The sequence below is a fragment of the Otolemur garnettii genome, unplaced genomic scaffold, assembly GCF_000181295.1.
Source record: "Otolemur garnettii isolate 467f Iridium unplaced genomic scaffold, OtoGar3 scaffold00032, whole genome shotgun sequence".
Lineage (NCBI taxonomy): Eukaryota > Metazoa > Chordata > Mammalia > Primates > Galagidae > Otolemur > Otolemur garnettii.
This window is the reverse complement of record NW_003852427.1, coordinates 8,493,219-8,506,535: the sequence shown is the minus strand read 5'-3', so window position 1 is coordinate 8,506,535 and position 13,317 is coordinate 8,493,219. Positions and strand designations below refer to the sequence as shown.

Here is a 13,317-nt window from a genome sequence, read left to right as displayed (position 1 = left end):
AATCACCTAGGTCCAGGAGCTGGAGGTTGCTGTAAGCTGTGTGACACCATGGCACTCTACCTAGGGCAATAGAGTGAGACTCTGTCTCTACAAAAAAAAAAAAAAAGATGAGTAGCTCACCATCAGACTGAGTCCTAACATACCTGCACTTTTCTTTTAATTCCCTGTGAGAGTGGGAGGCTCTGGGGTGAACTAGGAGGAGACACCCCACACCACTGGAAATGCAAAGAGATAGACTCTGCAGGGATTCTCAGACTTTGTGCACAAAAATGCCACCTGGAGAGCTTGTTAAAATGAAGATTCTTGGCTTGGCACCATGGCTCATGCCTATAATCCTAGCACTCTGGGAGGCTGAGGAAGGAGAATAGCTTGAGGTCAGTTCAAGACCAGTCTGAGCAAGAGTGTGACCCTGCCTCTACTAAAAATAGAAGAATTAGCCAGGCATGGTGATGTGTGCCTGCCCATAGTCCTAGCTACTTGGGAGGCTGAGGCAGGAGTTTGAGGCGCAGTGAACTATGATAACACCACTTTAGCCCAGGTGACAGGAGGAGATTCTGTCAAAGAAAATGCAGTCAGGGCCCAAGGAGATTTTGGTTCAGGAGGACTGGGGCAGGGGACTGGGCACCTGCACCTTTACCAAGCTCCTTGGTGGTTCTGAGCTTGGTGGAGGGTACAGAAGAACAGACAGAGCCCCCCAGCCTGGATGGCCTGCTCAGGCCCTAGAAGAAGGTGGCTCCTCTGTCCCCAGGGGTTCCTGACTATGCCTCAAAATCACAGCAGGAGTCTCCAGCTGTCCTCTTGGGAGAATACTGCTGTGTCACCAAATTCTCACCAGCAGCCTATGGACCTGAATTCTTTCAGGAAGGAAACTCTTCCACAAAGAAGAGAGGGAGGCAAGAGCTAGAGGGCAAAAAGCAATTAGCGTATTTTCCCTTTGCTCTGGGAACTTCTCGTCCCCAAAAAGATAAGCTCCCCCGCAGCCAGGACCTCAGAAGAGCAGGCTTCTGGTCCTAACTGTTTACCCTCAGGTTTCTCACTCATTCACTGATTAACAAGTGAGGCTGTTGATTTCTATTCTGCGCAGACTCACAATCAAGCAGGACAATGGACATGAACCTATTTCTAAATGGTTTAATGTGGGACATAAATTCAGTGTTCTAGCAATCTTCATCCTCATAGAAACAGGTACACTGTCCCGACTGATATATTGTAGGTGGGAACATTTCTCTGAGAAGGCCCAGAAAATTGACAAAACACCTAGGCACGTGGTCAAGTGGCCAGGATCTCAGATCTCTGCTGCTTTCTGGCATAACCCTCAGAGAAGTCTCAGTAGTGCACAAACCCCACCCCATATCTCCCTGAACTAACATGCCTTTTGGTGCTGAGGGTGCTCCAGCCAGAGCCTTCCAGGCAAAATGAGCTACTATTTAATGGCAGTGTTTTTAGACATTATCAAGGGAGTGGTGGTAATGAGAGTTTAGAGAGGAGATGCAGACCACAAAGCCAGCTCAATCCCAAGCTAGCAAAGTCCACCAAAGAGGCTCACAGCAATACTCCATCTTTAGGTGGTGACATCTGTGCTTTATTTATTAAATCCTTTAGGAAAATGACTCCAAGTGGTAAGGAAATGGAGCCAGAGTAATGGCTGCCTCCATCAGGGCCTTGGCGGGCCCACACAAATGCTCAGCGGGTGGGGTAAGAGGCCCTGGAAGGAGCTTTTGGCCCCTCTCAGGAGGCTGGGGAACAGGAGGCTTCACTTGAAGGAGCCCCCTGTCACGAGGTGACTTCTGCCAACTCCCTCTCGCTACTGCTCCTACTCCTGTCATGGGAGCAGCCAGGCCAGTCACAGAGATGCAGAAACACACGCCTCACACACACATACACACATTCAGAACTATACAGACACATCCAGAGTCACACATACAAATACACACTCTTTCCTAAGAAAGCCTGTGGCTCTTCCCTGCCCCAAAGGGCATCCTTAATACACATGCACCCCCCACAACCACCTCACCATGGCCCCGTGCTCAGACAGGAGAGCAGACCCACTCACTCTGGGAGTCCTACTGAACTGCCCTGCAGGAGGCCAGTGGACTGTGGTCCTGCCTTCCTGAGACCAGCCACTGCTCTGTTGGGGTCCAGTCAGTGGTTTCTGCTCTTCTAGGAAAGTGGTCTCTCAATTTCACTCACTTTTCTCCTGGTGCACAGCCTTTGTCTCTCTTTCTCCTCTCTTCCCAGGAGGCAACTATGAAAACTGCTTTTAAATGTGCCCCCTCTTCTGCTTTAAATTACCCTGATAAAAGTGCTGCAAGGGGAATAACTGCTTGGCCAACGTGAAATTCTAACAGCAGCCTGCAGTGCACAGGTTCCTTCTCAACCCACCTAGTCAGCAGACAGGCCAGAATCAGCTGCGCCCAGCAGAATTGAGCAGATCAAACTCCTCAGCAGTCATCAGTGACCAAAGCCCCAGTGCTCAGGACCCTGACATCCTCTGCTGAGGGAAGAGGGCTCAGAGCAGAGGGGACCTAAGTGGTAAGGTGCAGGAGAGTTCTGTAATCTAGTAGGCCTGGTAAGGGCTGAGGTTAAAAACCTTATCCTCTTGCTTATCAGACTAATAAAAGTTGGTGCCTGGAATTCTAGCACTCTGGGAGGCTGAGGCTAGTGGACTGCTTGAAGTCAGGAGTTGGAGACCAGCCTGAGCAAGAGTGAGATCCTCATCTCTACTAAAAATAGAAAAGTAGCCGGGCATTGTGGCAGGCACCTGTAATCCCAACTACTTGAGAGGCTGAGGCAAGAGGATCTCTTGAGCCCAAGAGTTTAAGGTTGCTGTGAGCTATGACGCTATGGCACTCTATCCTGGGTGATGACATAAGACTTTGTCTCAAAAAAAAAAAAGAAAGATAATATTGATAAGGTCACAGTGAAGTGGGCAAAAGTGTCTTTAAAATGTCTATGAGCTTTGATATATCAGTTTAATCTATCTAACAATAGTATACTAAGGATATTGAGAAATGGGGGACTTAGATTTGTATAGCAGACATTTCTGGGCACTGAGCTAGGAACTCAGGGTACACAGATGTACAAAAAAAGTGCTTTACCTTCAAAGAGCATTCAGTCTGGAAGACAGGCAGACATAAAATAGGTAGGTGCTTCCAAACCACAGTGGAGTCCATAAAAAAAGAAAAAAATCCTGGAGGCTGAGGGTTCTGTGGGAGCCTGGGGAGAAGGGTGAAAGGGGGATCGTCGGGGGAGTGCCTGAGCTTGGACTTGAAGGATGAGTCACCAGATCTGACCAACAGATCAGGGGGGAAAAATCCCAGATAGATAGAAGAAACACCACTCCCCTCAGCTAGCCACACTAATAGAACTTGGAAATAAATGAAATAATAGATGTTAGAGAAATGGTCAAGCAACTTATGGTATATTCATATTAAGGATGCCATCATCCTTAAACATATTTTTGGAGAATGTTTGTAATATAATGTTAAGGACATGAAAAATAAGACGTAGAAAGGGGAGGAAGGACTACGTTTCTAGAAATTGTTTTCATATACATTCTATATAAAGAAAACAGACCCAAATATATATAACAATGCATCTCCAGGTGGAGGCATTATAAATGCTTATTCAAATTTTAACATTTAGGCCTTTCTACAGTGGGAATACATTTACTTTTCTAACCAGAAAAACCAGATTTGTCACCAGTTTATAAGTAGTTACATTTAAAAAAAAAAAAAAAGTAAATACACAATTGGCAAAGAAATGACTGGATGATTCCAGGATTTTGAAACATCTGGAGTGTGTTGCAAAAAATAAAAAATTGCTTTGACCCTTTAAGATCCCAATGAGGCAGAAAAACAGCTTAAATTCCTCTTCAGTCTTTGCAATAAAGGAAGAGGAAGAAAAAGGAAATCACTGGCGTCAAGCATACCTGAGCACTTGTGTCTGTAAGCTCTAGCTTCCCAGAGATTCAGAAATCCCTGGAACTGCTGGGAGGAGGACTCTGAACAGAGGAGTGAGAGCGGGAGGAGAAGGAGGAAGGCAGGCCAGGTCCAAGGCCCTGCTCTCCTATGTAGCTGGGCTGTGGCCCTCACAGGTTCCCCCCAACTCACTGGGGACATGCCCACGGAAGGGCTACCTGTGCCTGCTACCAAGGCTCAGGGCCATGGGATGGAAGCCAGTGAACAGCTAGAGAGAGGGCTGCAGCTGAGGAGGCCAGGGGCTGTCCCCATGCTTGGCCTTGATCTTCTCCCACATGTGAGCCCCTAATTACTCGGGCACCTGGCTTGCAGAAAAGCTTGCCCTAAACCAGGAGTCCTCAAACTACGGCCTACAGGCCACATGTGGCCCGCCTAGGACATTTATCCGGCCCGCCGGGTGTTTTTGCCACCGCTGCTTGTCCTGCTTAGCAGCCGACTCGTCCCAGGGCCCACAGTCCAGCCCTCCAATGGTCTGAGGGACAGTGAACTGGCTCCCTGCTTAAAAAGTTTGAGGACCCCTGCAAGACACTCCTGTCCAAGGAAGATTCAGCCCTTTGTAAGTGGAGCAATGGGCAATCTCATGTGAATTTAGCTATCATAATTGCTGTCCCAGGATCCGATCACTCTCTGATTAAGGTTGGTTGATGAACTTAACCGACCAAACCTGTGGAACACTGCAGGCCAAGAGCTCCCATCCACCACCACAGCCAGCAGCACTGCAGTGCCTCTTCCTCCATGAAGGCTTCCTGGGCCACTTCCTGCCTGGTGAGAGCCCCTCCCCTATGCTTCCTCAGCACCTTGGCCAGCCACCTCACAGGACTGATCACATCATATCAGAAAAGGCTGGCGGGGCGCCTGTGGCTCAAGCAGCTAAGGCATCAGCCACATACACCTGAGCTGGCGGGTTCGAATCCAGCCTGGGCCCACCAAACAACAGGACGGCTGCAACCAAAAAAATAGCTGGGTGTTGTGGTGGGCGCCTGTAGTTCCAGCTACTTGGGAGGCAGAGGCAGGAGACTTGCTTGAGCCCAGGAGTTGGAGGTTGCTGTGAGCTGTGATGCCAAGGCACTCTACCCAGGGTGACAGCTTAAGGCTCTGTCTCAAAAAAAAAAAAAAAAAAAAAAGAAAAGACTGTTTTGTGGGTTTGAATCCCCATGTAGTTCATGGATTGCTCAAGGGCATGGGCCATGTGTCATATTTGTGGCCCTTCCTGCAGCACTGGGCCTGTCACACTGCAAGCTCTTGATAAATGTTTACTGTGTACAGAAGTGAATGCATAGATGCCTAAGATACCTGCATTGGGCTTGGAGGAAAGGTGGCCATACTTTGTCATTCGTATTGACCAATCCTAGCCCTTGGGGGTAATAAGTCCATGAACCACCATGAAGACATGGGGCAGAAACCAAAGGCCATGACTAAAACCTGTCTGCCTCTTTCTTCCTGAGGACAAGGCCTGATCCCAAGCCCATCTGAATAACTTTTAGGGCTACAAGGACCTCAGGGGCAGGAAGTCCCCCAAATTCCGAGTGGCCCCCAACCAGTCCTGATGTTTAAAACTAGGCTCCATGGCACTGGCTCCAAGGATTAAGCTTTATGATGTCATTTGAGAGTGCCAGGCCAGCTTAGAGCTGTGTGCATTTACTTCCTTGAATTAACAGATGTATCAGTACAGGACAGACCATGGAGTGTCTGGGTCCTACAGTGGTTGCTGCTGCATCCACAGAAAGAACATTAAGTTTCAGCACCAGGAACATGCAGCATTCAGCCCCTGGTTGTCTCCTGAATGGCTGGCGGTGAGGTCTGGAGGGGACAGTCCCAGAGCCGCCACTGCAAGCCTCAGGGTGCCCATCGCTCTGTGGCAATGGTTCACCTGTCCTTGGGGCTCACCTCCATGGCATCCCCAGAGCACACGCAGTTAAAAGAGGGCAGGCAGGAAAGGCTGGGGTGTTATGGGTGTGTGGCCCCAGAGAAGAGCTGACTTGGGGCTGGCTAACGATGATGGGCTCCTACAGCTAAAAAGACTCTACAGCAACTCCCAAAACTTTATTTTCAGAGAGAAATCAGAGATTGAGGGGAGGAGATCTTCTCAAGATCCCCTGGCAAGAAAGTCTCAGACTGCAAGCCCATACCTCCCCCCACCCCTGCATCACATCAGACCACTCCCCAGAAGACACACAAAGGTTAATTGTTCCTAACAACGCTGCCAGCTGGTGGGAGAGCAAGCCTGGCTAGACACCACAGACCGGCAGAATGCCAAGTCTCCTGATGCCTTTCTCCTCTCTCCCCTGCCTCAGGCCATTTTCCTACTACCACTGGCTCTCATCCCCCTGAGCATATCCAACCTGACCTGAAGCCAAGTGACGCTGTCACCACACTTCCCTCCTCACACCAGCCCAGTCATGGCAGGGGCGAAATAACTATCTGATAAACCAGTTATTCAACTGGTGCGCTGACAACTCAGTAACTGGAAACTGCATTGATTAGTGAAGGGCTGGTCGGTGCACAGATCCAGGGGTGGAGGCTGCCGAGCTTCAAACAGGGGCCACACCAGGGGAGGTGGTCAGGGGAGAGAAGCAGCAAAGCTCACCCCAAGAAGGGCTTTGAAGAGCTCAGAGCACAGCAAAGGATGGGCTCTGGAGACTGGAAGGGAAGTTCTAGTGCACACCACAGCTGGATTCTGGGGGCCCTGGGAGCCAGCCCAGGGTGGAGGTTTGCTGAAGTGCTCTGCGCACCCCTCCTAATCACACCGCTCCTCAGCAGCCATCCAGCACCCAGAAAGATGAGGGTGCCACTGGGGCCCCAGGTCATCAGTTTCACACTAGTTAGAGTTAGAGGCCTGGACATCTGAGGAGCATGAAGTGACAACCCCCAATGAGCGTTTACTGGTGTCTCTCTCTATACAAGTGGGTTCTCTAACATTCAACTCATCACAACCAGCTGTAGAGATGGCCTTAGCAGTATACCTGGGCCTACAGCTAAATGAGTGATGTCAAGGGCTGCGCTGCACCACAGTCCCCGCCCCTGAAAAGGGCAGCTGATTGAGGCGGCTCTTAATTCCTCCTAAGCTACATCTCAACACCCTGTCAGAGGCCATCCCACGAAAGCATGCAGCTGATCCTCTGTTGAAGGGTGAGAGGCGGGGACCACCGCCTCCTCCACGTGGTCAGGCCACACTGGCAAGATGAGGGGGATCCACTGCTTTGGTCCTACTGGCCACTTTTAAAGCCCAAGAATTTGTCCTTCAAGCTATGTCACCCACTAAAGGGAACATAAAGGAGGGGCAGGGCTGTCTGCAGTTGAACTAGAAATCAGACATCAGGGCTGAGATGGCTTTAAAAGGCCATTCAGTGCTCACTTTGGCGGCACATATACTAAAATTGGAAAGACACAGAGAAGATTAGCATGGCCCCTGCGCAAGGATGACACGCAAATCTGTGAAGCGTTCCATATTTAAAAAAAAAAAGGCCATTCAACACAACCTCTTTTTACAGGTTGGAAGACTGAGGTTCAGCGAGGGACAGCAATTTCTATTCACCAGGAGGCAGCAGCTTGTAGCCATGTGTTAAGGAGTTTAAGATCAAGACAGACAGACATGCACAACTGAGGACAGATAACAGCAGTCATGGCCTGGCAGGTGACACTGATGGCATCTCCACTTCAGCTCTGCCTAGCCTTGGCCTCCATCCCTTCAAGTGAACTTGGAGCAAATTAGTTAAAGGTGCCCTTCCCACCAGCACACAGCTTGACAAGCCCCAGGTGTCCTGGACACTCACTGGGGGCTCATGCACGGGGACAATATACACAACTGTGCAGGGCAGGCCAGAGTATGGCAGCTGCATAGGAGATCCTCGAATGCTTGACTTTTCTTCAATTCCCCCATTATTAGTCTGCCCTCTGTTAACTTATAAAAATATTTCTTAATATCAAAGGGTATCACAAGCCATCATCCTCTTCTTCCATGTAAAAAAAAAATTCAGTTCTCAAAGGAGGGAAGGCAGGCTAAAAGGCTAGCAGGTAATGGTGAAGATATCCATTCATCCATGCTCCAAAATCTTGGGCAAGGGTGGTGCTGCCCACACCACATATAGAGCCCCAGGTTTCTTTGCCTTCATAAACAGCCTGTTCCCAGGGAGGCAGAGAGGAGGGGACCAGTGTTCAGTCAAGTAGGCTCCAGGTTTTCCACACCATCCCTGGGCTTGGTAACTTTCATGAGGTGAGTTAAAAAGCCCACACTTGCATTTAGTTATATGCTATTCACAGGCAGGTGTTCACACAGGTAACCAAATCCCCCAGACCTGCCTCTCATTCTGGAATCCAAATTAGATCAATGGTGCGGCATCCAGCTCCTTGGGTCCCTCCTGCACTCCTACTCTGGAGGCCACCAGGCATCTAGAGTCCTTCCCCAGTCCTATACATCTCTCACCCCTCCCCGTGTCAATGCCTCTACCGGATCTGAGTCTTGGCCCAAATCATTTTCTGTGCTGATCTCTCTTCCCGCCTTGTCCCTCCATGCTGCTTTCTGAAGGGCCTTTCAAAACCTTGCACAGGTTCCTTGAAGCCTTCAGAATTGGGGCCAACCTCCATTAAGCCTGTCTTGGCTTAGCCCTGTCCATCTACTCCTATCACACACATTAACCAGGCCAAGCACACAGCGCTCTCTCACACAGGGGCCATGCCATGCCTTCCCATTGTGCCCACAAGCCTCCCTCAGACTGAAATGCCCTTTGCACCACCAGCCTCAATCCAACAGGTCATCTAGGTCAACAAGCCAGCCAGGGGAGTCTGGAGAATGCAGGCTGAGGCCAATGCCCTTCACGGGACCCTGCCAAAGAGGCAAGAGGCTGTGGTTTGGGAACTCTGATATGGACACCAGGTAGGATATCCTTTACTCTAGGTCTTCAAGCTGAGTAGACCATGTTCAGACTCCTGTCTCCATCTTCCCCAGGACCTCTATGGCAATTGCCTGTCATCCTCTGCCTCCCTCCTGCCCTCTTGGTAGGAGAGACACCATCACCTTCCTCTGTGTATCCTTCACAAGCTGAGTCAGCATGGGGTACAGGTTATGGGGTGAAAACCCAGAAGATGTCTTCTTGTGTTCAGGCTGAGCTCCCTGTTGGCTAGGTCCATGTTGCTCCTGGGGTCCCTTTCCCCAAAGAACATAAAGCTGTTTCTGCGGTTGGGGGGCAGGGTTTCTATGCCCCTACAGGAACTGATTCTTGACCCAATCTCAGAAACACTGCCTTTGCATGTAGGCAATTGACTAGAGGCTTCCCTAAGACAAGAAGGGGGGAAAAAAGACGGTGAGATTTGGTAACCAGGAGGGTCACAACAGAGGTCTGACAGGCAGCCTAGGCTCCCTCAACAGAGAACAAGGGCTGTGATAGGTCAGGCATGTTCTGTGGTTCCACACCTTTCAGAATGACAAGCCCTCGTGGAGCAACCAGGATGGGAGTGTCTGGGGGAGTCAGGACCCATCTGCTATCCATATGGCTGCTATCATAGGAAACTGGTCACTATGCTTTGTTATTTTGCCCTATTGATAGAAGGCTTTGGCCCCCTCATCTTCGATACATCTAAACTACCTATAAGGCTTTACTTTTCAGCCTTACTGTATATTTAATATTTGTAAAGTATAATGGGCTGAATTGTGTGCCCACTCCCAATTCATATACTGAAGTGCTAATCCACAGTATCTCAGAATGTGAGGGTCTTTAAAAACATAATTAATTAAATTAAGGTCATAGGAGGTGGGCTGTAATCCACCATGACTCCTGTGCTTATACGATGAAATTAGGATGCAGACATACTCAGAGAAGGAAGACCACATGAAGACAGGGAGGAGGGTGGCACCCATAGCGCAGTGGGTAGGGCACTGGCCACATACACCAAGGCTGGCAGGTTCAATCCCGGCCACCGCCTGCTAAAACGACAACTGCAACAAAAAAAATAGCCGGGCGTTGTGGCAGGTGCTTGTAGTCCCAGCTACTTGCTGAGGCAAGAGAATCGCTTAAGCTGGGGTGGTGCCTGTGGCTCAAAGGAGTTCAGCACCAGCCCCATATGCCGGAGGTGGTGGGTTCAAACCCAGTCCTGGCCAAAAATTGGGGAAAAAAAAAAAAAAAAAAAAGAATCGCTTAAGCCCAAGAGTTTAAGGTTGCTGTGAGCTGTGATGCCACAGCATTCTACCAGGGCGACAGCTTGAGACTCTGTAAAAAAATAAAAATAAAAATAAAAAGACAGGGAAGAGATGGCCACCTGCAACCAACCCTCTTGGACTTCTTGATCTCAGACTTCTGGACCCCAGAAGTGAGAGGGAACAATGTTATTTCGGCCACCCGGCCTGTGGTACTTGGTTATGGCAGCCTGAGCAGGCTAATGCAGTAAGGCTTAACTTCACTTTTATTTTTGTTAAAATAAATGGGCCTTTCTAATATTTTCCTCTCACCCCCTACTGTCACAAGGAACTTATGGCCTGCTGAATTTTAAAGCACTGGCCGCAGGCTAGAGAAAATGAGGGTTCTGGTAGCCTCTGCACACCCCTCCCCTCGTGGGCCTGAGTGGATCTGGAAGAAATCTGAGAAGCCAGAGCCCCCAGTTCCAGAGGGACAGTAAGGACCAACCCCTGGGTTGGACACCTCTCTAGCTCCAGTTTCCCAGACTCACCTAATCATTGCCCCAGCTGCCTCGGCCCCACCCTGAGAGTTGTACCATGGGGCCCTGAATTCTGTTTTGTTAACTGAGCCAGGCGATTCTCAGGACCATAAGCGTTTGAGAAACCGCAGTCCAGGCCATTCCACACCAGAAGATGGGCGTGTAGCTAGAGCATGCGTGCGAGCGTGCGTGCGGGAAGAGGCCTGGGCTGCACGCCTCCCACCCCAGCACTCCCACCTGCAGCCTGGTCCCTGCCTCAGCTGCAGGCTGTCAGGGTCCGCCGATGCTGTCATCCATCTACATTTTGCACCCCGCGCTCGTTCTTTTAAACAGGAGGATGGAAAAAATGCGTTCTGTTTCCCTCGTTAATAACTTTGCCCTTCTTTTTTTCCTGGGTGTGGCCCGCCCGTGACTTTTCTCTCAGGCTCTCAGCACTTAACTGAAGCCCAAGTTCCCCGCGCCCACCGCAGCCGGACCAGAGGTGCGGATGCGATGAGGGACGCCGCGGCGATGGCACCGCCACCTGCAGGGTCTGCATGCCGTCCCGCTGGGGAACTGGGCGTGCGCGCCCCAGATCCCAGGCTGGCTACAGGTTCCTTCCAAACCTCGAAAGGCATCTGCCCCACCTCCGACTCCCGCCCAGCTCAGCTCAGCTCACCCAGGCAGGCAGGTGCAGGCCCCGCAGTTCGCGGCTGATGAACTGGCGCTCGTTGTCCAGAAATTCGAAGGCGGCCTCCAGGCGCCCGAGCTTCCCGCGGCGATTCCTGCGCCACCACATCCACAGTAGGGCGCCGATCAGCAGCCAGGTTATGCTGAGCCCAAGATAGCCGGCTAGGTAGACAGGCCCCAGGTAGAACAGCACGCGCGCCACGAAGGTATAGAGCTCGGGCAGCAACTGGCTGGCCAGCCGCAACTCGGGGCCCGGCGTGCGCCTCGTTCCCTGAGCGCCGGGGGCACCAGGGGCGCGGGGCTCCTCCGCTTGCATCTCTTGCCCTTCCTAAGAGCTTCACCCGAACTCGGGTCCACGCGCTTCTACTCCCAGGCACATCTGTCCTCCAAGCGCGAGGACCCGTCGCCAAGCCACCCCTGCTCTGCTGGGACTCGCCGGCTCCGTCTCAGCCCTCTAAGCTCAGGGCGCTCCTGGAGCTCGACGTCTGGGCGCGCACAGAGCAGCTGGGCTTGGCCCCAGCGCAGGACTCCAGGAGGAGCCCGCCGCTCCGGAAGTCTCCGCCCCCAGGGGCGGGCCAGGTGCAGGGGGCGGGGCCAGGCTGCCGGCTCGGCCACCACTGGGTTCTGAAGGCTAACTTGGACACCAGCGCCCGGCGCGGGCGTCAGGGAGTGTGGCGCGATCGCCACTCTGGGTGGACCAAGTGATGCCACCGGCAGTTTATGATTAACCAAGGCATGTGTACAAATGGCGTATCCTGGATAAACATCACCTAAAACCTCTTCCCTACACCCAGTCTGCAGTATGCAGTGTAGTCTAGTCTCAGCTGGGCCTTCGACGCCCTCCACTGACCGGCTCAGCCGGGCCGCTCCAGCCCCAGAAACTTCTTTGGGGCCCTCCAACTGGCCCCTTAAGCCTGAACGCTGCCCCTTTCTCCGGCCTTTTTAAAACTTAGACCTAGCCCCGGCCTAGCCCACATGCCCCACCAAACCCTCTGCCTCACTCTCGCCACCCTCTCTGAGCGTGTCAGTTCTGTTCTTGGTTCTCTGAGTCATCAGACCAGGAGCTGAGGAAGGGGGCTACCTGTCATCTATGGAGTGCCTAGCAAGGGCAAGGGACCAGTGAATGAAAACAGAAATGAAGAGCAAGCCCTGAGGTACTTGGGAGTAAGTGGTGAGACAGAGCCTCAAGCTGTCGCCCTGGGAAGAGTGCTGTGGCATCACAGCTCACAGCAACCTCCAACTCCTGGGCTCAAGCGATTCTCCTGCCTCCGCCTCCCAAGTAGTTGGGACTACAGGCGCTCGGCTGTTTTTTTGGTTACAGTCATCATTGTTGTTTGGAGGCCTGGGCCGGATTCGAACCCACCAGCTTAATTGTATGTGGCTGGCACCTTAGCCACTTGAGCCACAGTAGCGAGACCCAAAAACTATTTGTATTCTTTTTCTCTCTGTCCCTTCATATCTCTCTCTCTCTCTCTCCTTCTCTCCCCTCCCCACCCCCTTCCTCCTTCTCCTCCTCTTCTCCTGGATAAAATTACTTTCTGCAATGAGTTTTTTCAACAATGGGTGAGTTCCTGGTGATCAGAATACTGGAACCCTCTTCTATTGTTCTTGGCTTTTCAGGACTTAGCAGAAACAGGGGTTGACCACCTCCCACCCCAGCTTAACATTCTGCTACAATGGCATTCCCCAGTGTACCCTGGGAAAGCAACATAAGGAATGATACTCACTGGGGTTCCTTTTTGGATAGTCAGATGTACCCAGTTCTCTTAAAGGCTCTGAATAGTTCTGTAGATAAAAGGCTATTACTTTTTTTTAAACCCAGTGTTTCCCAAATAATTTCACCAGAGAACTCTTTTCCTCAAAACACTTCTCTAGCCAGGTGAGCTGAAGCTAAAGAAATGATAAGGACACAGGGAAGTCTCCCTGAACCTGAAGCAGAATGTGGCTGGTTCTCAGGATGCACAGACCAGGAAGTTAACCGTCAGAACTCTGCCTCTGGTCCTTGTTTCTCTTCCTGATG

At 51.3% G+C, this 13,317-nt stretch overlaps 1 protein-coding gene and 1 non-coding gene across 2 annotated transcripts in view; one reads left to right on the top strand and one right to left on the bottom strand.

Annotated features, from left to right (window-relative positions):
- Positions 1 to 11,781, bottom strand: part of ESYT3 (extended synaptotagmin 3) — a 44,519-nt gene extending 32,738 nt beyond the window's left edge. The window contains exon 1 of the mRNA XM_003789428.3: positions 11,287 to 11,781. Coding sequence (XP_003789476.1) covers positions 11,287 to 11,613 — 327 coding nt within the window. The 5' untranslated portion in view covers positions 11,614 to 11,781. The remainder of the gene's footprint in view (positions 1 to 11,286) is intronic.
- Positions 7,328 to 7,434, top strand: LOC111725168. The gene has a single exon (XR_002773298.1). It is a non-coding gene; the product is annotated as a U6 spliceosomal RNA (small nuclear RNA).
- Positions 11,782 to 13,317: the final 1,536 nt, after the last annotated feature.